General features: G+C 49.6%; 1 protein-coding gene across 35 annotated transcripts in view; it reads right to left on the bottom strand.

The window, feature by feature from the left end:
* Positions 1–21,695, bottom strand: part of LOC149347888 (uncharacterized) — a 356,391-nt gene that overhangs the window by 178,880 nt on the left and 155,816 nt on the right. For 30 of the 35 annotated variants that reach the window (XM_089587674.1, XM_089587676.1, XM_089587659.1 and 27 more), the window contains 6 exons: positions 21,104–21,214; positions 13,492–13,588; positions 12,372–12,520; positions 12,103–12,216; positions 8,928–9,098; positions 6,740–6,834 (listed from right to left, as the gene is read on the bottom strand). In XM_089587674.1, coding sequence (XP_089443800.1) covers positions 6,740–6,834; positions 8,928–9,098; positions 12,103–12,216; positions 12,372–12,520; positions 13,492–13,588; positions 21,104–21,214 — 737 coding nt within the window. Of the gene's footprint in view, positions 1–2,837; positions 3,008–6,739; positions 6,835–8,927; positions 9,099–12,102; positions 12,217–12,371; positions 12,521–13,491; positions 13,589–18,818; positions 18,934–19,094; positions 19,188–20,124; positions 20,222–21,103; positions 21,215–21,695 lie in introns of all 35 variants that reach the window. The other 5 variants (XM_089587684.1, XM_089587679.1, XM_089587673.1 and 2 more) reach the window with 5 other exon arrangements.

Here is a 21,695-nt window from a genome sequence, read left to right as displayed (position 1 = left end):
TTCCTTTCCTTTCCTCAAAAACCAATTCACCGACGAGCAAGTCATACAGCCGAACGGGCTATGCGTTCTGTGGACTCCCTGGCAGCGTGGCGGAATGGTCATATGACCAAATATGGAGCGAGAATTCATCCCGATGCGGCGGCGCTGCTGTCGGCGCCGAGACTCCCCCCGCGGGCGCGCGCGCGTAGCACCCGCTTTTCGTTGCAGCTATTTTACGATACCGTGCAGATTACAAAAAAGGCTAGTTGGCACACTTTTCGACGTCTTGCAGCAAAGCGTGTATTGGCACTGACAACCATGTTTTAACGTGCTTCCCTCTATATTAGCTGCATGCGCCGCTAGCACTCCGAAGCGCTGGAAGATGGCGAATCAAATGTCTTGCCGTGAGCTTGTCACCAAAACAACGTCCGTGCAGTTTTCGCTATGGTGCCGCGGTGTTCTCCATGACATCTCATTTCAAGTAGAGGCATCAGCAACCATACTTGAACGCTTTATTCTGATGACTTGCACATCGAAACGCGAAATCTATTCGTGCAAGCTTTAATAAGCAAGACATTAATTTTGACACACTCTTACAACTGAACGTCAAAAACACCGTCAAAAGAAAATGAACAGAAAATATGCATCAGGGTAGGGGAGAACTGCAAGTTATACAAAAACTAGGCTAAAGGAACTAAATAAGGCAAGTAAAAAGAAGTCAATATGCCATGCTAAAATGGGCATACACACATATGGCATTGAGATTTGATTGGCAAACACAGATGTAGTCATACACCAGTTTACGAAAATTGATTTCTACCTGTGACAAACACAGCCAGATTGTGACATCAAATTTGCTAATGGTACCTTCAAACAATGTGAATAAGACATTACTAAAAAGTCACAACAGACGACTCAATGTGGGCAATGTACAATAACATGAAAAAAGAATAACCACTTCACAGACAGGCAGGGGATGAGGTTTAGACATCACTGTGGCATGACCACGTCGGTACGTAGCGATCCCAAACAAATTCAAACCGGCACACCACAGACGTTGTGAGAACACGCGCGCCGTACCTGTCTGTAGGCGACGAAACATGCGGCGACGGCGGTCGGCGGGTGCTCTCGACGGATCTCGGTGGCGACGTGCGCGCCGCCTCGCGGCGGCATGAAACACCAGCACGCCTCCGAACACGGCGCGACCGCGACGATGCTGACACCTCTCCTTCTAGCCACCATACCCGCAATGTTAAGCGTCTATAAATGCGCGCTTGCCTTGGCGTGAATGCTGTGCTATGCAGTCCTTTAAGGAGAAGTGAAGACAGGAAAAAGCGAGAGAGCGACAACGTGCACTGAAGATGCCAGAACAGTGTGAAGAACGTCTTGCAAAGCGTCGTGTTAAGCATGCAGCTCGGCGACAACGTTCTACCTCGCAGGGTGGTTCCACGTCATCGGTCACCGATTAATCTCAACACCTGACTGCTCAGGAACGCCGCAATGCTACCAGGCGAAGGTAACGCGCACACAATTGCTTACGCTATTTACCCGGTTTAACCAAAGCTAAGCTAAACCACTGCCAATTTTTTTTAAGAAAGGAAATGTGCAGTAATTCTCTGTCATCTCGGTGCACACCCAAACCTCGCCGTATAGTAAGGGAGGAGGTGGAAGTGAAAGAAAAAAGAGGGGCCGTAATGAAGAAAATGGAAATTGTGTTTGACGAACGGAAATTGCAGGAACTGTCTCGCATATTTTGGAGGCATATCTCGGTGGACACCTGTCATTTGTTTGTAGAGAAAGGGAGGAAGTGGGAGTGAAAGGAGAAACAGAAAGAGTGGGACGTAATGAACAAAACGAAAATTGTATTTGAGGAAAGTAAATTACGCAGTAACTATCTCAAAACCATTTGGACCAACCGAATATTGGCACCTCTGCTGACAACCTTCTGTGGGCAACCTTTTTTCGACAACGATGAGGCATTTAAGGCTTTCGCCTTAAAGAAAAGTGTGTGTGAGGAAGCCATACCCCCTTTTTACTACCGCCCGCCGCGCTGGCTCAGTGGTTACCGCGCTCGGCTGCTGTCCCGAAAGACGCGGGTTCGATCCCAGCCGGGGCGGCTGAATTTCGATGAAGGCGAAATTCTAGAGGCCCGCGCACTATGCGATGTCAGTGCACGTTAAAGAACCCCAGGTGGTCGAAATTTCCGGAGCCATTCACCACGGCGTCCCTCATAGCCTAAGTTGCTTTGGGACATTAAACCCCAATAAACCAAACCAAACCAAACCAAACCTTTTTACTACCATAAAGGTGTATTCGTGTTTAGAGTGCAGGGTTGATACGTGAATAGGGCGCAGTTAAGAGGGAGTCGCGAATGCGCGCAAGAGCAAAGGAGAACACAAGAGACCACTCTCTCCTGTATGCGCAATCTTATTTTTTTTTCATCCGGTACGTCAAGGAAACTTGCGCACTCCTCAACGTGGCGTCCGTCGACGTCACCCACAGTTGCGCACCCGGATATGTAGTCGTGCCAGAGGAAGCTGCCCTGTGAACGCCAAGCACTTAAAAGCCGGCATTCCACCGGTGCTTCTGCCGTTTAACCCGCTCTACAACAAGCATGACATCTAAGCGTACAGGTGCGGACAAAAGTAAACGCATCATGCTATTGGGTCCTACTATTTTTCACGCGTTACCTAATTGAAATTGCCAATTATGGTATGTGCATGCTGATACTAGATGCTAATGCGCATTCTCTAGGACAAACAATGTTTCTTTGTTTTTTACGGGGAATGAGTGAAGAGCGGAATATCGAGCTCCGTTTGCACATGTCCGCACCTGCACATGCCTGTCGTCCACCTCACCTGTCCCCGTTGACAGAACGTGGTAGCAGCGGGGCACACGAATGTGAAACACCCACGTGGCGAAAGCACAGCCGACGCTAATGGCGGTCCTGCGGCCTAGCCCCGCCCAGACTGTCGTCTTCTGCGGCGAGGGATATGCATGAGCCTGACGGGAGACGGGAGCAGGCGATCTGCAGTTTCACACGAAATAACGATCAGCAATGTTCACGACAAAGGAAAATAACTGCACTGCTCCGCATTGCTAATTGGGAGATAAAGTAACGTGTGTGCGCTGTTTCGTCGCTTGGTGCACAAAGCGCGTATGCCCCGGAGCTTGTTTCCTGCGCAGAAATTGGGAAATTTTGCGTTACTTATTTTACTCTACAGCGACAGCCTTGAACCCCCCCCCCCTCTACACGCACACACACACACACACAACAATCGCTTTAAGAGTATGCTTGGGTTTGCCATGTAAAACTTCTACATGGGGCACACTTTATGAGGCCCGAGCCTGCCCAGCACGAATTTATTTTCAACAGGAGCCACTTCGTGTGCATTTGTGGCATCTGACCAGGCATCGTCATCACCCCCTGACCAACATTAGTGCGGCGCGTCCAGATGCAGCTTTTTCCAGAGCCCTTAGGATGCAGCGCAATGCGGTGCCTTCGAACTACGCGCCACACCAGATTGCGGAGGTGCCACTTTGGGCAGTACCAAAACCATCTATACGGACAACAATCCCAGGGATAACAAAGAAGATGCACATTCCAACAGTCGGACTGAAACAGCTGGCGCTGTCATACATTACATCTATGTATACTAACACCCAGCATGTTATCGTGGACGGATCCGTGACGACCACTTCTTCAGCTGCAGCGGTGATAGTGCCAGGAAATGCCTCATGTCACCGTTTCAGGCTCATGCACAAAACGTCCTCTACGGCAACCGAATTGGCAGCCATACGAGAAGCCGTCCTTTATATTGGTCATCAGCCAGCGCAGCAATGGACTATATTCTGCGACTCGAGATCGGCATTGCAGGTCGTACAAACTTATCTAAAACCAAGGGCATGCGAGCAGCTGGTTCAACAAATTGCGGTTTTGTTAGCCGAAGCTTTCCACCGCGGCCATATCATAAAGATTCAATGGATACCGAGCCATTGCGGCATAGCGGGAAACGAGCGTGCTGACGCCGAGGCTCGGATGGCACATAGTGATGGTGCTTTCATTGAGATAGCCTTTTCTAGATCAGACATTGGAGCCTTGTTGGCGCATTTAATGCAAGCGGCAATGCAGTCGCACTGGCATGATTCGAGTCATCAACAGGACCACGTCTGTAAGCTTGACGCTGGCTCACGATTACATTTGCCATCTATGGTGGTGCGACGTCATGGGACTTTACTCCACCGGCTACGGCTTGGCGTTGCCTACACCAAACACTATCTTCACAAGATCAGCATCGAAAGTAACCCAAATTGCGCACAGTGCCACACTCCAGAGACTATTGGACACCTTCTTTGCGAGTGCCCGAACTATACTGCTGAAAGAACAACATTGGAGGCGACCGTGAAACGACTGGACTCTCGCCCTCTCTCTGAGGAAACTCTTCTGGGCGCCAGGACGAGACGTTCTGATTGGTGCCGTGTGACAAAGGCCCTGCTCAACTTTTTGTGTGAAACAGGCCTGGATACTCGCCTGTGACCGCCTGTGCACAACCTACATGGTTAATGACATGTGTCGGTGTTTGTATTGCTGACACCAGTTTTATGAGTTTTATGTGCGTCTACTCACCGCGATGCGAGTGCCAGCCAGTGTGGTGTGTGTGGTGTGTGTGTGTGTAGACATCACCCGAGAAACTCATTGTATTATGCCATCATCAGCCTTCATTCGCACTTTCCTTTTCCTCCTCTTCCCTTTCCCCTGTGTGGAGTAGCAGGCTAGGGCCATGTTACCACCGGCCGACCTCTCCACCTTTCCCTCATTAAAATTCCTTTCTCTCCCTCTCTCTCTCTCCACATCAACCTAATTCGCCCCATAGCGAGATTCTCTCATTCTATGATATAGTCATACTTTTTTTCCATAACTCTTTAGAGGACGACAGGAAGGTGGGCTAAATTTCGAACACCTTTTGCGGGCACTTTTTTGGTGACGGGTACATAGCCATATCGAGCTTTCGCGTTAATAACGAAGTCACCACACTGCGATCTCCCACGAGTATGCCTTCGTCTGGAGGGCCGCCATCCTCCATCTTTCTATTGGGGCAGTCTCGCCCTTTCTTCATCCCTGGCGGCGACGCACTTCAGAGTGACCTAACGCGATGCTCGGGGGCGTTGCTGAATAAGGAGGGTTCTGGGGGGCCGTGGCATAACTGCATGACGTCAAGGAGCCAGCGGAGGACCGTGAAAGCGATGCGTTGGCTTGCTGCTGCTGGACGAATTGCGGATGCATGGATCCATTCCTGACAGTGTGCGTGGTATGTGGAGTTAAAGGGGCTCTGAATGCGGCTGCGATAAAGCTGCAGTACGGCCAGGATATTGAAGCACTCCAGTTCACGAATATTGTCCAGCAATAATTCTTTAAACGTGCTTTGTAGAAACTGAGTTACCTTCTTATTGTGCTCGCGTAGTCTCTCGTTTAGGTATCTCCCGGTTTAACCACATGACAGTGGCAAGGAATATACGACACCTTCTGCGCAGTCAACAAATTTCTTCTTAAGATTCTTTGTACAGCCTTGATTTTTCGTCATCTTACATAGTTTTGAGAGTTTATCTGGGGCCGAAAACACTACCTGAACGGCTACTCGTTTGCCCAGGTTTTTCAGATTATGGGAAATCCGGTGCATGTACGGAACTACTGCGGTTTTCCTACATTTCCAGGCTGAGTTTGGCATTTGGAATTATTTTTACCAATCATCCCCTCAGCCACTGACACTAAGATGGCTTTAGGATACCCAGCCTCTTGTAACCGTTTTACCTGTCCCTGAAAACTGCTGCTCACACGGTGCCCCCACGACTTTTCCAGAGCCTTTTTGAAGCACTTGTTGACAATGCCTCTGTTTTATGTAAGATCATTATGTAAGAAGATGAATCCTAACTCTGTGAAAAATCAAAGCTGTACAAAGAATCACAAGAAGAAATTTGTTCACTGCGCAGAAGGTGTCGTGTATTCTTTGCCGCTATCATGTGGTAAGTTTTACATAGGCCAAACCGGGAGATGCCTAAACGAGAGGCTACGCGAGAACAATAAGAAGATATAGAAAATGAAAAAGGCAATCTTTCAGAACATTGTGAGGAATGTAAACCAGATGTATGCATGCCGAAGTTCGATGAATGCCAGGAGATTAACAAAAGCAGACAACAGCTAACACGGGAGATTATTGAAGCAAGACGAATAAAAAACTTAGAAGTGTGTAAGCATCCCGTCTCTATCTCTATCAAAGAAAGAGATGATATTTCTTGATGCCTGGAACAAAAATGTGAAGTGACTTCCGGTGTTATAGGCTTTTGGGACGATAATTTAATGCGCTCGCACTGCTTAAAATCTGTTTGTGCATTGAATAAAGATTGAGTGCAAAGTTAGTGCATGTGTTGTCGTCTTCGTTGTGTCCTTGTCTCGAGCACTACAGTTTTTCATCATGAGCAACAAACTTCCATCCTGATCAAAAAGATTGTTTATAAAAATTGCTGACATCACGTAAATGATAAGTTTCGGTTATAGATATGACGCCTCACAACTACTCTCATACTGACAACGCCACATTCAGTGGTAGGAGTTCTTGTTTTCCAAACAACGCCGATTTCTCCTCACCCTGACGGCTGTTTCCCCATTTCTATACGAGTAGCCCCGGTGCGATGTCTCTCTGCAGAGCATACGAAATACGGAGTTCCACGGTACTTGGGAAGTGTGTCGAAGACAGATACCAACCTCCTTGGCTGCCGGAGTTCACATCTGGTAAGTCCTGACCCGTCACGGACAAGCGACTCCGGCCAGCTTCCACATCCAAAGCGCCGACAGCTACCCTGTTAGAGCGAAGTTAACCACATGCTAATCGTGAAGATGCAACAGCACTAGCGATTCTTGTCCCAGCTAGTGGCGAACAGCGAATTAAACGGACGCGCGGCCTTTCACGATGCCCCCGGTCTCCGGCACCGCGACTACTACGGCATCAGTGCAAAGAACCGATAGCGAGGTAAAAAAACCATGGCATAGGCCACAGATTTAGTCAGCAAATGACTGCTCACGTGGTTATAGGTTGCTTAAGCATCGTGAAAGCCCGTGCTTTCATTTAATCCGCTATTCGACACTAGCTCAGACTTGAACGGTGCAAGCGACGCGTGGTACACGAACATGGGGTAATTGGCGTACGTTACGTGCAAGCGAAGTGCCACGCTGCTAGACGTGCGAAAAAGTAGCGAGAGATGTAAACGTGAAACGTCACGATGGCAGCGCACTTACATTTACGGTTCGATGAGCAGATCTATATGCGTTCCCTTATTCCACTTCCGCAGAAAGAGGGACTGCAGTTTCATTTCTGCACTCTCTAAGCAGAAAGAAAAGAGGAAGCAAAGTTGTCCCCTAGCGAACACCCTTTCAAAAAGCTGTGTGCTATAGACACCTTACTCCCTTTTTACACCCATATAGGTGTATTCGTGTAAAGAGTGCAGGGTTGATACGCGAACAGGGCACAGTTAAGAGAGCGGTGAGGCACTGCAATAGAAAGGACAAGAACACAAGAACCCACTCTCTCCTGTATGCGCAATCTTTCTCTTTTTATCGGCTACGCCAAGGAAACTTGTGCACTCGTCACCATGACGTCCGTCTACGTCACCCACAGCTGCGCACCCGGCTATGTAGCCGTGCCAGAGGAATCTCCCCTGCGAACGTCAAGCACTCAAACGCCGGCGTTCAACCAATGTTCCTGCCGTTCAACGCGCTCTACAACAAACACGATGTCGAAGCGTACAGGTACGCACAAACGTAAACGGAGCATGCTATTCGCTCCTAATATTTTTTCAAGCGTTAAATAATTGGAATCGCCAGTTATGGTATGTGCATGCTCGTAGTGTATGCTAATGCGCATGCAAAAAATGTTTGTTTCTCACATGGAAGGAGTGAAGAGCGGAATATCGAGCTCCGTCTACTCATGTCCGCAACTCTACGTGCCAGTCACGTGCACCTCCACCTCACCTTTTTTTTTATTTATTTATTGCCTGACTTCGGCAAGAACCACAGTACACAAATACACTTACAGAGCGCAATGAGCAATAATTAACAACACTATCCGCCCGGGGGTGCGTGGCTTCATCATATTAAAACTCCTTAAGCGTCACCAAAGGCTCGACTCTTTCGAGCCACTCGGGAGCTTCAGGAGCAAGTTTCTGAACTTCAATATACTTATGCATGCACTCCCGAAAATAGATCCGTGCTGGCCGTGCATCAGGATCGCAATGATATCCTGCCATTCTGGAGCGCCAAATACAATGGAGGCCCATTAGCATAATGAGGTCGAATGGTGTCCCATCCTCACTCTCTACAGGCAAGTACCGAATACCATGAGCGTCGAGCGGAAATTCCTTTTTTAAAGTCCGTTGCAAGATGTCCCAAAAGTATACCCCCTCCCAACAGTGCAAAAAAACGTGGTCTGTTGTTTCTGGTTGTTTACAAATTAAACAATGTGATCCCCAAGGTAGAAATAACTGCTTCCTTTCCAAGAATTCGTTTACTGGTAGTGTTCCGGTATGTAATTTAAAGAAAAAAGTTTTTGCACTTGGCGGCACCTGCATCGCCTTCACACGCTTAAGTACGTCGCGTCCCTGGCCTCCATTGTATAAGGCCCTGTACATAGGTTGTGGAAGAACTACATCGCACAAATCTTTATACAACTTCTTCCTGCTAACAGAAGATAAATATTCATACGAAAATCGAACAGACAGGAATCGAACACTCGCGACAACCTCTCTAAAGTAACCAAAAATACGTCCCGAGAAACTTTCGGTTGTGACAACAAAGTCCGGCAGTGCATTTCCGAGCCTTAATTGGCACACAGTGCGCAAAAACGGATCGCTTACATCGCGCACAAAACAAAATCTGCTTACAATCTGCCGCAGCTCACCTGTCCCCGTTGTCAGGACGTTGCAAGGGGAGAGGGCGACGGCGTCGCAGTAACACCCACGTGACGGAAGCACTGATGATGCTCACGCTGGTCCCGCGGCCTGAACCCGCCCAGCGGTTGTATTCTGCGGCGATGGATACATGAGCCTGACGGGAGACCGGGGCAGGTGGCCTGCAGTTTGACACGAAGTCAGCGATGATCACGACAATTTCAGGTAACTGCACTGCTGCATATTGTTAATTCGGAGCTAATGTAACGCGTTTGCGTTGTTTGCTCGTTTAGAGCAAAAACAGCGCGCGTATGCACCGCAGCTTGTTTCCTGCACAGATGTTCGGCCATTTTTGTGGTACTTTATTGCACTCTGCAACGTCAGCTTTGAACGCCCCCCCCCCCCCCCTCCCTCCCCGCGTTGCCCGAGACAACGACAGCGCGTCGCTACCGAAATGTCAGTAGACGGAATCTTTGTAGCGAGAGCTACACTACGCCAATCGCTTCACGAGGTCAGCGTGGCTGCGCGCTGAGCCGTGGCACCACGGGCAAGGCTCCGCTCCGAACAGGCATTGGAGTTCCTTCGTATAATAGAAAATTGTTTTTTGACGGAAGAAAATATGCAGTAACTGTCTCACATATGAGGGACTCCGCTGAGAAGGGCTGCGGAAAATTCGACCACCTGGGGTTCTCTAACGTGCACTCACATCGCACGGTACACGGGACTCAACAATTTAGCCTCCATCGAAATTCTAGCCGCCCGCCTCGTCAGTCGTGCGCATGCGCGGAGTGTCGTCAGAGATGCGGCGGGTATCACAACGATACGCAGCCTGTGGTAGAAATGGACAACTCGAAGCAAGCTAGGGCTCCTCGTAGGGAAGAAGGCAGAGGAGGCGGCGAGCCTAGGAGATCGAGGAAGAGCGCGCTAAGCGTCTCGATAAGCGACGCGGTTAGAGGGGCCCTCTTAGAAGACGACTGTGCATCCACGACGACAGATGACGATGAATCGACTTCTGAGCCTCTGAAAGAAGTTAGACTATCGCTACTCTACCAGGTTTAACCGGAAATAAACCACAGCATTTTTTTTTTTTTTGCTGCGTATATCCTGTCCTGACTGAGCTAAGCCACTCCCGATTTTAGAGATTTTATAGTTTGTTTAAGATCGCCGCTTCTTTCAGAAAACTTAGAACAGAGACAATTTCTGCGAGTGGATTATCTTTCAAATATAAATTGGTGTGGAAGGGAACGTGTTCATCGTAAAATACAGTAAAATATTTTTCCCTTAGCCGTTCGAGTTCTGTGCACGAAAATAAAATGATTTACAGTGAGCTCCCCTCCAAAGTGATGAGGACATTACTTCAGAGGTGCCACAGGCCACTGAATAAATAAGGAGGCCAATGAAAATAGTTGAAAATGAACTACATATTCATTATTAGTCAACCATCCTGCTAGTTGGTTGATGGTTCATGGTTTATGAGGGTTTAATGCCCCAAAGCAGCTCACGCTATGAGGCACGCCGTCGTGACGGGCACCAGAAGTTTCGGCCACCTGGGGCTCTTAACTAGCACTGACATCGCACCATGGCGATAGTTAGCAGGTCTTAGGTGTACTCGTATGCCATACCTCGCTGATAATGCTATCTCGAAACAAGCGCCCCACTAACTGAAAGATTGATTTTAAAAATTGCTGACAGTAATAAGTGAAACATCACGTATGTGATGAGGGTGGGTTACGGAAATGACGTCTCACAACTACTCTCATGCTGACAAAGCCACACTCAGTGGCAAGAGTTCTTGTGTTTCTTAACGACGCCGATGTCTCCTCATGCTGTTAGCTATGTCCCTGTATCTGTATGAGTAGCCCCGTGCGATGTCTCTCTGCGGAGAATTCGCAATACGGCGTTACACGGGGCTTAGGAAGTATACCGATGACAGACACCAACCTTCCTTGGCTGCCGGAGTTCAAATCTGGGAAGCCCTCACCCTGGCTCGAACTAGCGACTCCGGCCAGCCAGCTCCCACAATCAAGGCGCCAACAGCTACCATGCACAAGCGAAGTTAACCTTAGTGGTCTACAAACCAACACTTACCGAACGCCTGCTAAGTTACACCAGTGGTACCCTACACCATACTCTCCGCAGTGCCCACACTGGGGAAAGATCCCACACCATGTGGTAGACATGCCAATTTGATCACTTAGTTGACCCCATTCCAAACCCCTCAGAGGAGCAGTACGAGGCTGCTCTGCTCAGCGATGATCCTCACCGTCAGCACTGGCTGGTGGGGAGGGCCAGCGCCACATGTAAATAAAGATCCCTTCAATCAATCAATCAGTTAATCAATCAACCTCATGTGAATCAAAACGATGGAACAACAATAGCTGTTCAAGTCGGAGCTATTGGCGAATAGCGAATTCAACGAACGCGCGGCCTTTCACGATGGTGCTGGTGAACTCTTTTATTGCGCCCAAAAACGGGGGACCAGTCCAAGGACCGGTTGCGCTGGCTTAGAGGAGGTCGGCGGCGATCCCTCGGGATGTCGAGGCCTCCACCGCACGCTGGATAAACCGGCGTTGGCCTCCTGGCTCGGAAGTACGCAGGAGAGACTCCCACGTCTCTGGGGTGTTTGGGTTGTTCGTGTTGTAGCGTGTACAAGTCCATGCCATGTGTATGAGAGTGGCTGGAGTTAAGCAGTGTTTGCACATGGGGTCTATCTGTAGCGGAAAGATCCTACTGTATAAGAGGGGGTTTGGAAAACTGCCAGTTTTTACTTTGCGCCATTGGACAGCCTCGCGTCTTGTTAAATCACGGTGTGCGGATGGATACAGACACCTTTCGAGCCGGTAGTGCTGGGTTTGGGTTTATGGGGTTTAACGTCCCGAAGCGACTAAGGCTATAAGAGACGCCGTAGTGGAGGGCTCCGGAAATTTCGACCACCTGGGGTTCCTTAACGTGCACTGACATCGCACAGTACACGGGCCTCTAGAATTTCTCCTCCAAAGAAATTCAACCGCCGCAGCCGGGATCGAACCCGGGTCTTTAGACTCAGCAGCCGAGCCCCATAACCACTGAGCCACCGCGGCGGCATACGCTTTGGCAATTACCAGGCAAATAAAAGGAAATGAAGGAGGGGGGGATGCCCTTTGCGCGAATGCACAGCAGACATTTCCAGCCAGTAGCATATCTAACCTTTCTGGCGGCTGCTTCGGCTCTCCTTTCTTTCGGCTCCCTTGAGTTGGCTCTTCCTCCCGGCATTGCCCTTTCCCGGTCTCATTCTCCGTGCGTCTCCTTGCCGGGAACTTTCTGTGAAGCAGGTTCATTCATTCATTTTATTTCTACTCTTGCCATACACATTATCAAAACACTGAACCCATAGCCAGAGGCTAATTCAGAAACAAAATACATGATGGCAATCACACAACACTTGTGTAAAATGAAAACCACACAAACACGGTTACCGGCCAACAGGAGTCGGGGGAGGCCGAGGCGCTGTTGAAGGTCGCGTCACTGGGCAGCGGCCAACAGGAGTCGGGAGAGCCGAGGCGCTGTTGAAGGTCGCGTCACTGGGCAGCGTGGCCTCGGAAGGGTGGGTGGTCCTGGAGGAGGTCTTGGGACAGGGTGGTGTTTAGAAGAGAAAACATTCGGAGTATGCCCCTGTAAGTGGTGAGTGGAGAAGCGCGTGAGATATTATTGTCAGAGGAAGCAGGGAGGCTGATCATAAACTCGGCTCGGCAGCTGAGATCTCGGGCGAGTGTGTGCGAATGGACGTTTCCGTTGAGCAACGGACTGGCACTTCATCCATAATCTTCAAGTCAGCAGGGATATCTAATCCTAAGTGACACCTCGGGTATACATTAAAACAGCTTAGATGACGTACCATTCTCGGAGCGTTCTTGCTACCAAACGGCTTTAATTGCCTGAAGCACTGCCAGGCTGTGGGGAGAAATATGAAGTGTGGCCGAGGCAGAAGCGCCCAGGATATCCCTAACACCTCATTCGTGAGCGTACTTTTCCGAAACACTTCTCGATGCGCTTCACATAGTGAGCATAATTTCAGCGCTTTTGCACGGAAGACTAGACAACGTATAATCGTTATTCTTATTACGAATGCCAAACGAATGCCAAACCTTTGCGTGCAACCACGGCCCACAACGTTGCCTATCAGCACGTACGCACTTCTTCGTTTAATATAAACGCGGAGAAGTGCTTTGGTCAGATGGGAAACGCACAGTTTGGGGCCTGAAAGGAGTGCACTTAAATCTTCTGTTCCTTGCCCTCTCAGTTAACAGCGCCTGCCGATCGTTAACGTTAAGAAATCTAGAGCCATTTTCATCATGACGTCAGCAAACGTCACATGGGGTTGCTTAATCGGGCTGATGTGGCTACAGCAGCAGCCTTGTGGCTAGTCGTGGTCCCGAAATTCCGCAGGGATAGACATTACGGCAGGATAATTTTTCACTATAGCCACCATAACGCCAGGAAGGTGTGGTTGAGGTAAACGCGCCAAGTCCACAGCGGTTACTTCGGCACGCACATGCATATTTATCATCCCCCTGTTTGTCGACAAAGATCGCTTACGAGCGCGCAGTAGCTCTGGAATGGATTTCCGTCCGGCCTTCCACCGGACGCGACGAAGGCATTCCAGGCGACCGGGCTACCCATGGCGCTGGCGGTGCTGCGAAATAGAGACTACAATTAGAAAGCGTCGATCATGTTGCTGTAGGAGAGAAGATTGATGTGAAAAAAAAAACGACATCAACAATGACACGTGCCTCACCAGTCTTTAGGGGACACAAGTTATGAACGAAGCAGCAGATGCCCCTCAAAGAACGCCCACCCGCCACCGGGGTCGACCAGTTTTCATGACCCCGCAGTAAATCCGATTAACCCCTGTTATTATCCACTCATCGGCCACCCCCTCCCATTATAGGCTAGCAGGTATAAAGTGATCGATCCCAGGGAATAATCGGTCGACGCCAATGTCTAGATGGCCTCCTGTGAGGGGCATCTGGGGCTTAGTTCTTCAGTTGCATCCCGCTTAAGTGGTCTGCATCAGACGAGGCAGGCGAGGCTGCTGGTCTGCTGGGTACATTGGGGTCTAAAGTTCCAAAGCGACTCAGGTTATAAGGGACACCGTGGTGAAGGGCTCCGGGTAATTTTTACCACCTGGGGTTCTATAACGTGCACTGACGTCGCACCATGCCGCTAGTTAGCACGTCTTAGCCGTATTCTGATGCCATACTTAGCTGATAATGGTACACCGAAACACAATTGCGTTCCTCTAACTCAAATAGACTGTTTTTAAGACGTGCTGACAGCATAAAGCGAAACATCACGTCTATGATGGGGGCGGGTTACGAAAGTGACGTCTCACAACTACTCTCATACTGACAAAGCCGCACACAGTAGGCGGAGCTCTTCTTTTAAAAACGACGCTGAATTCTCATGATGACGGCTGTGTCACCGTATTCATGCCTAGCACCAGCAAGGATTCTCCGAAAGCCTGCAAAGTATTCCCAATAAGGCGTTCGACGATACGTGGGATGTGCATCCAAGACAGACACCAACCTTCTTTGGCTGCCGGAGTTCAAATGTGCAAAGTCCTCATCCCTGCTCGGACGAGCGACTCGAGACGAGCGAATCCGGCCACCTGCCACATCCAAGTCGTCGACAGCTGCCCTGTGAAAAAGAAGTTAACCTCGGGTTAATCAAGAAGATGCAACAACAATAGCGGCAAAAGTCCGAGGTAGTGGCGAACAGCGAATTGAGCGGACGCGCGGCCTTTCACGATGCCCCCGGTCTCCGGCACCGCGAATACTACGGCATCAGTGCAAAGAACCGATAGCCAGGTAAAAAAGCAGGGAATAGGCCACAGATTAAGTCAGGAAATTACAGCTCACGTGGCTATAGGTTACTTAGAACATCGCGAAAGCCCGCGTGTTTGTTTAATTCGCTATTCGCCACAAGCTCGGACTTGAATGATGCAAGCGACGCGTAGTGTACGAACATGGGGTGCTTGCCGTACGTTGCGTGCAAGCGAAATGCCACGCTGGTAGACGTTCTGTTGCGGAACAGACTTGAAACGTTACGACGGAAGCGCACTCACGTTCATGATTCGATGGGCAGGTCTCTATACGTTCCTATATTCCACCGCCGCAGAATGAAGGACCGCTGTTTCGATTCTGCACTCTCTAAGCAGAAGGGAGTAAAAAGGGAGTAAAGTTGTCCTCTAGCGCACACACCCTTGCGCAAGAGGACAACTTAGTCCCTTTTTACCCCCATATAGGTGTATTCGTCTTTATGAACACGGAACAGTTAAGAGAGTCGTGAGGCACTGCAATAGCAAGGAGAAGAACACAAGTACCCACTCTCTCCTGTATGCGCAATCTTTTTTTTTTTTTTTTCATCAGGTACGTCAAGGAAACTTGTGCGCTCGTCAACGTGAGCCGTGCCAGAGGAAGCTGCCCCGTGAACGTCATCTAAAAGCCGGCGTTCCACCGGTGTTTCTGCATTTTTGTTTAACGCGCGCTCTACAACAAATACGGCATCGAAGCGTGCAGGTACGAACATATGTAAACGGAGCATGCTATTGGCTACTAATATTAAGGCGAAAGCCTTTAATGGCTCATACTGTCGTGACCAAGACGTGTTAGTAAATTTGTCCGTGTTTCAGATTGGTCGAAATAGTCATGACGTCACTGCGCGCGAACTTTGACGGGTGTCCACCGAGATATGTGAGCCAGTTACTGCGTATTTCATTTCCTCAAATACAATTTTCATTTTCTTCATTACGGCCCCTCTTTCTCTTTCTTTTTTCACTCCCACTTCCTCCCTTCCTGTACGGTGCGGTTCAGGTGTCCACCGAGATGACAGAACTACACCGTCATTTCCTTTCCTCAAAAAGTGTTGCGTTCAAAGGGTAACGCATCGCGCCGAATGGGGGGTGGCGTTCCGTGGACTCCCTGGCAGCGCTACAACACGCTGTCGCGTTCCACTCCTTATAGGCAAAGATTAAGCGCCATTAATTGTCAGTTAATTACTGCACCAACAGAATGTGAAGTGAACAATCGCGTAGCAGAATGTAGCACTCAGGCTTTCGCCTTTCACCACTTCAGCCGCTAAAGTTCCTCGTAATTTTTTTTTCACGCGTTACCTGATTGGAATTGCCAATTATGATATGTGCATGCTTGTAGTGGATGCTAATGTGCACTTTCTCTAGGACAAACAATGTATATTTTTTATGCCAGTCACGTACTCCTCCACCTCACCTGTCCCCGTTGTCAGGACGTTGCAAGGGGCGGGCGTCCGCGTCGCACCAACACCCACGTGACGGAAGCACTAAAGATGATCACGGTGGTCCCTCGGCCTGGACCGTCTAGACTGTCGTATTCCGCAGCGAGGGATGCATGAGCCTGACGGAAGGCCGAAGCAGACTCCCTGCAGTTTGACACGAAGTAACAATCAGCGATGATCACAACAACTGCAAATAACTGCACTGCTCCGTATTGTTAATTGAAAGCTAATGTAACGCCTTTGGTTTGGTTTATTGGTTTGGTTTATGGGGTTTAACGTCCCAAAGCGACTAAGGCTATGAGAGACGCCGTAGTGGAGGGCTCCGGAAATTTCGACCACCTGGGGTTCCTTAAAGTGAGACTGAAGCACTTTTTCTGAAAATCGGGCTGGCAGCGGCATCCTATAGTTTTTCATGCTGTATACTGGAATATCGCATCCAAATAAGGCAAAAACAAGCGCGAATTGCCTTTTTTAAGTAAAACTCTAGTTTGGGCGAGTTGGTTCATGATGAAATTGCCTTTTTTAGCCGAAATATGCGCCCTGTGCCGCGGGGCACGCCGCGCGGCGCGCCGCCGCCCGTGATTGGTCAAGAGAGGTCGTGACGTCACTTTGAGGACTGGAGAAGCTGCCGATGCGGAGCCGGCGCTGCGTTGAGGGCAGATCGCAGCTTTCCGTGTCGTTGTAAAAGCGAATACGGCGACTATTTTTTTTTACTGACCACCGAAGAAAAGGATACTACAGTTTGCTCATTCCACGTATCGCCTGAAACCAAAAAAGACACAAGCAAAAAATTCTATGCCTAGCACAAGCATACGCCAGCGTCAAAGACGCGATGCAGACCATGCGTAAAAGGTGCCCGCACAACCTCGGCTCGTATTCTCGGAAAGGAAGGGGTGCGAACAATGCTCAAGTCAATTACCACCACCGGACGCCTCCTGGCTCGCCCGGAAGAGCGTCATCCTAAAGAAAAGGCCCAAAGCACTGTGTACAAAAAATCCTGTTCTCAGTACCCGGCGTTGCAGGTTGGGGCAAGAAAGTATTTCAAGGAAACGATGAAGGAGCACAAAGTTGGTGTCAAAATTAGCGAAGCGCAGTGGCCAAGCACTGCGAGGCATGTGACCACAAGATAGTGACGCAATCATGGTGCGCTGGAAACCGAGCCAAATACGCGCACAAATACGCTTCACTCCTGGCGCGTTCAGCAGATGCCAGAAAATATTAATCGCTGCCTCGGAAACGTTCGCCCTTCCTAGATTTGCAGTTTAGGTTCAGTGAAGTAGTTGCCAACTATATGTGTGTTTAAAAGCCAAGCTAGCTGCAACTCGCCCGCTGCCACAACTTGATGAAGAAACCGAGTAAGGTTGCGGCGTTTTTTTGCAAAAACTCGGTTGGCATTCATTTCTCTCATAAATTTGCATCCGAAATCAACGTCGAACGCTTTCATTTTAATTGCTTAGCTAGGATTAAACGAGATGCCGCATATGAAGAGCTTCGATGCTTGCTTGCTTTGCTTTATTGTGCTTTGCTTTGCTCTGCTTGCTTGCTTGCTTGCTTGGACACGTCGAACCGAGTATAAAATCACTAACCGAGCCTCGCTGAGCACGTCTCAGGTGGTCTGGCCGCACCTAAGCTGAGGAGAGCGACACATGCTTAAGCCTCTATAAGGTTTCTTCAGGGGCTAAGTGAGCATGTTTCTACTTTTTTATTAAAAGAGGCGCTTCTTCGGAATGGTGACACGCCTCTTATGCGCGAGGAAATCAATGGAACTGTGTCATGGTTCAGCCGCGGCTTTTCGACAGAAATCTCCAGAGATCACACTAGGACAAGCTCTGCCTGTAGCCGCTCTTACGAAAGTGTTTCGAGCAGAGTAAGCTTGCTTTAGTCGGCTTGAATTCTTCGTCACAGAAGCGAGCGGTTGCGCTGCGAGCTTGTGATCTTGCGGAAAACAGTGGAAGACGACACAGTCGCGGCCGTAGTTGTTCGTGGACACGAACGCAGAGTAGTGCCTGTTGAATCTGATTCTCAAGGTCAGCTGACACGCTTTGTACGTCACAACGCACGCAGTACGAGGAACAACGCATGCAGCACGTGAAACAACGCGCGCTGAGAGCGCGCTCGGGTGCGCCGAAGCATCCCCGGCTCCTCAACATGACGTCACGCTGGCCGACATGGACGAGGTTTCCCTCTCCGCTGTTCCCTTCTCCTGCGCTCGCTCGGGGCGCGGGAAATTTAAACATCGCATTTTTAATTGGTGATTGCGCCACTGTTTTAGCCAAAATCGAAAAAATAATTTCACAGACGTGATCAGCAATGACAGTACTTCAAAACCCTAGAAGGTTAGCTGATTCGAAAACCGCCTCAGTATCCCTTTAACGTGCACTGACATCGCACAGTACACGGGCCTCTAGAATTTCTCCTCCAAAGAAATTCAACCGCCGCAGCCGGGATCGAACCCGGGTCGTTAGGGTCAGCAGCCGAGCACCATAACCACTGAGCCACCGCGGAGGCATACGCTTTGACAATTACTAGGCAAATAAAAGGAAATGAAGGAGGGGAGGGATGCCCTTTGCGCGAATGAACAGCAGATATTTCCAGCCAGTGGTATATCTCACCTTTCTCATGGCTCCCTCGGCTCTCCTCCGCGTCGGCTCCCTTGGCACGGCTCTTCCTCCCGGCATGGCCCTTTCCCGGTCTCATTCTCCGTGCGTCTCCTTGTCCGGAACTTTCCTTGAAGCCAGTTCAATCATTCATTTTATTTCTACTCTTGCCATACACATTATCAAAACACTGAACCCATAGCCAGAGGCTAATGTGGGGTTCAGAAACAAAATACATGATGGCAATCACACAACACTTGTGTAAAATGAAAAGCACACAAACACGGTTACCGGCCAACAGGAGTCGGGGGCGGCCGAGACGCTGTTGAAGGTCACGTCACTGGGCAGCGTGGCCTCGGAAGGGTCGGTGGTCCTGGAGGAGGTCTTGGGACAGGGTGGTGTTTAGAAGAGAAAACATTTGGAGTATGCCCCTGTAAGTGGTGATTGGAGAAGCGCGTGAGATGTTAGTGTCAGAGGAAGCAGGGAGGCTGGTCATACACTCGGCCCGCCAGCTGAGATCTCGGGCGAGTGTGTGCGAATGGGCGTTTCCGCTGAGCAACGGACTGGCACTTCATCTAATCCTAGGTGACACCTCGGGTATACATTAAAACAGCTTAGATGACGTACCATTCTCGGAGCGTTTTTGGTGCCAAACGGCTTTAATTGCCTCAAGCACTGCCAGGCTGTGGGGAGAAATACGAAGTGTGGCCGAGGCCGAAGCGCTCAGGATATCCCTAACACCTCATTTGTGAGCGTACTTTTCCAAAACACTTCTCGATGCGCTTCACATAGTGAGCATAGTTTCAGTGCCTTTGCACGGAAGACTAGACTAAGTATAATCATTATACTTATTACGAGTGTCAAAGAAATCCCAAACCTCTACGTGCAACCACGGCCCACAACGTTGCCTATCAGCACGTACGCACTTCTTCGTTTAATATAAACGCGGAGAAGTGCATTAGTTAGATGGGAAACGCACAGTTTGTGGCCTGAAAGGAGTGCACTTAAATCTTCTGTTCCTTGCCCTGCCGGTTAACAGTGCCTGCCGATCGTTAACGTTAAGAAATCTAGAGCCATTTTCATCATGACGTCAGCAAACGTCACAGAGGGTTGCTTAATCGGGCTGATGTAGCAGCAGCATTGTGGCTAATCGTGGTCCCGAAATTCCGCAGGGATAGACATTACGGCAGGCTAATTTTTCACTATAGCCACCAGAACGCCAGGAAGGTGTGGTTGAGGTAAACGCAAAGTCCACAGCGGTTACTTCGGCACACACATGCAGATTTATCATCCCCCTGTCTGTCGACAAAAGATCGCTTACGAGCGCGCAGTAGCTCTGGAATGGATTTCCGTCCGGCCTTCCACCGGACGCGACGAAGGCGTTCCAGGCGACCGGGCTACCCATGGCCCTGGTGGCGCTGCGAAATAGAGACTATAATTAGAAAGCGTCTATCATGTTGCTGTAGGAGAGAATATTGATGTGAAAAAATGACATTAAAAATGACACGTGCCCCACCAGTCTTTAGGGGACACAACTTATGAACGAAGCAGCAGGTGCCCCTCAACAAACGCCCTCCAGCCAGAGCGATCGAACAATTTTCATGACCCCGCAGTAAATTCGATTAACCCCTATTATTCTCCACTCATAGGCCACCCTGTCCCATTTTAGGCTACCAGATATAAAGTGATCGGTCCCAGGGAAGGATCGGTCCACGCCACTGTCTAGATGGCCTCCTGTGGGGGGCATCTGGGGCTTTGTTCTTGAGTTCCATCCCGCTTTAGTCGTCTGCATCAGACGAGGCAGGTGAGGCTGCTGGTCAGCTTGGTACATTGGGGTTTAACGTTCCAAAGTGACTCAGGCTGTGAAGAACGCCGTAGTGAAGGGCTCCGGTTAATTTCGACCGCCTGGAGTTCTATAACGTGCACTGACGTCGCACCATGCCGCTAGTTAGCACTTCTTAGCCGTATTCTGATGCCATACTTAGCTGATAATGGTACGCCGAAACACAAGCGTTCCTCTAACTAAGACTGTTTTTAAGACGTGCTGACAGCATGAAGCGAAACATCACGTCTATGACGGGGCGGGTTACAGAGATGACGTCTCACAAATACTCTCATACTGACAAAGCCGCACTCAGTGGACGGAGCTCTTGTTTTCAAAACGACGTCCAATTCTCATGATGACGGCTGTATCACCGTATCCATGAATAGCCCCAGTAAGGATTCTTCGACAGCCTTCAAAGTATTCCCAATATGGCGTTCGACGATATATGGCATGTGTATCGAAGACAGATACCAACCTTTTTTGGTTGCAGGAGCTCAAATCTGGAATGTCCTCATCCCTGCTCGGACGAGCGACTCGGGACGAGCGACTCCGGCCAGGTTCCACATCCAAAGCGCCGAAAGCTACCCTGTGAAAACGAAGTTCACCTCAGGTTAACCAAGAAGATGCAACAGCAATAGCGGTAACAACAATAGCAACAACAACAATAGCAACAACAACAACAGATGCAACAACAATAGCAAGTCCGAACTAGTGGCCAACAGCGAATAAAACGAACTCGCGGCCTTTCACGATGCTCCCAGTCTCCGGCACCGCGACTACTACGGCGTCAGGGCAAACAACCTACAGCCGGGTTAAAAAGCAGGGCACAGGCCACAGATTTAGTCAGGAAATGACTGCTCGCCTGCGTATAGGTTGCTTGCACTGACGCAGTAGTAGCCGAAGTGCCGGAAAACGGGAGCTTCGTGAAAGGGTGCGCGTTAATTTAATCACCTATTCGCCACTAGCTCGGACTTGAACGATGCAAGCGACGCGTTGTGTACGAGCGTGGCGTGCTTGACGTACGTAACATGCAAGCCACATATACCACGCTGGTAGACGTTCCTTGC

Source organism: Amblyomma mixtum, chromosome 4 (genome assembly GCF_055824585.1).
Source record: "Amblyomma mixtum isolate Tamu chromosome 4, ASM5582458v1, whole genome shotgun sequence".
In the NCBI taxonomy this organism is placed as follows: Eukaryota; Metazoa; Arthropoda; class Arachnida; order Ixodida; family Ixodidae; genus Amblyomma; species Amblyomma mixtum.
Note: the sequence above shows the minus strand (reverse complement) of the source record. Positions and strands in the feature narration are given on the sequence as shown.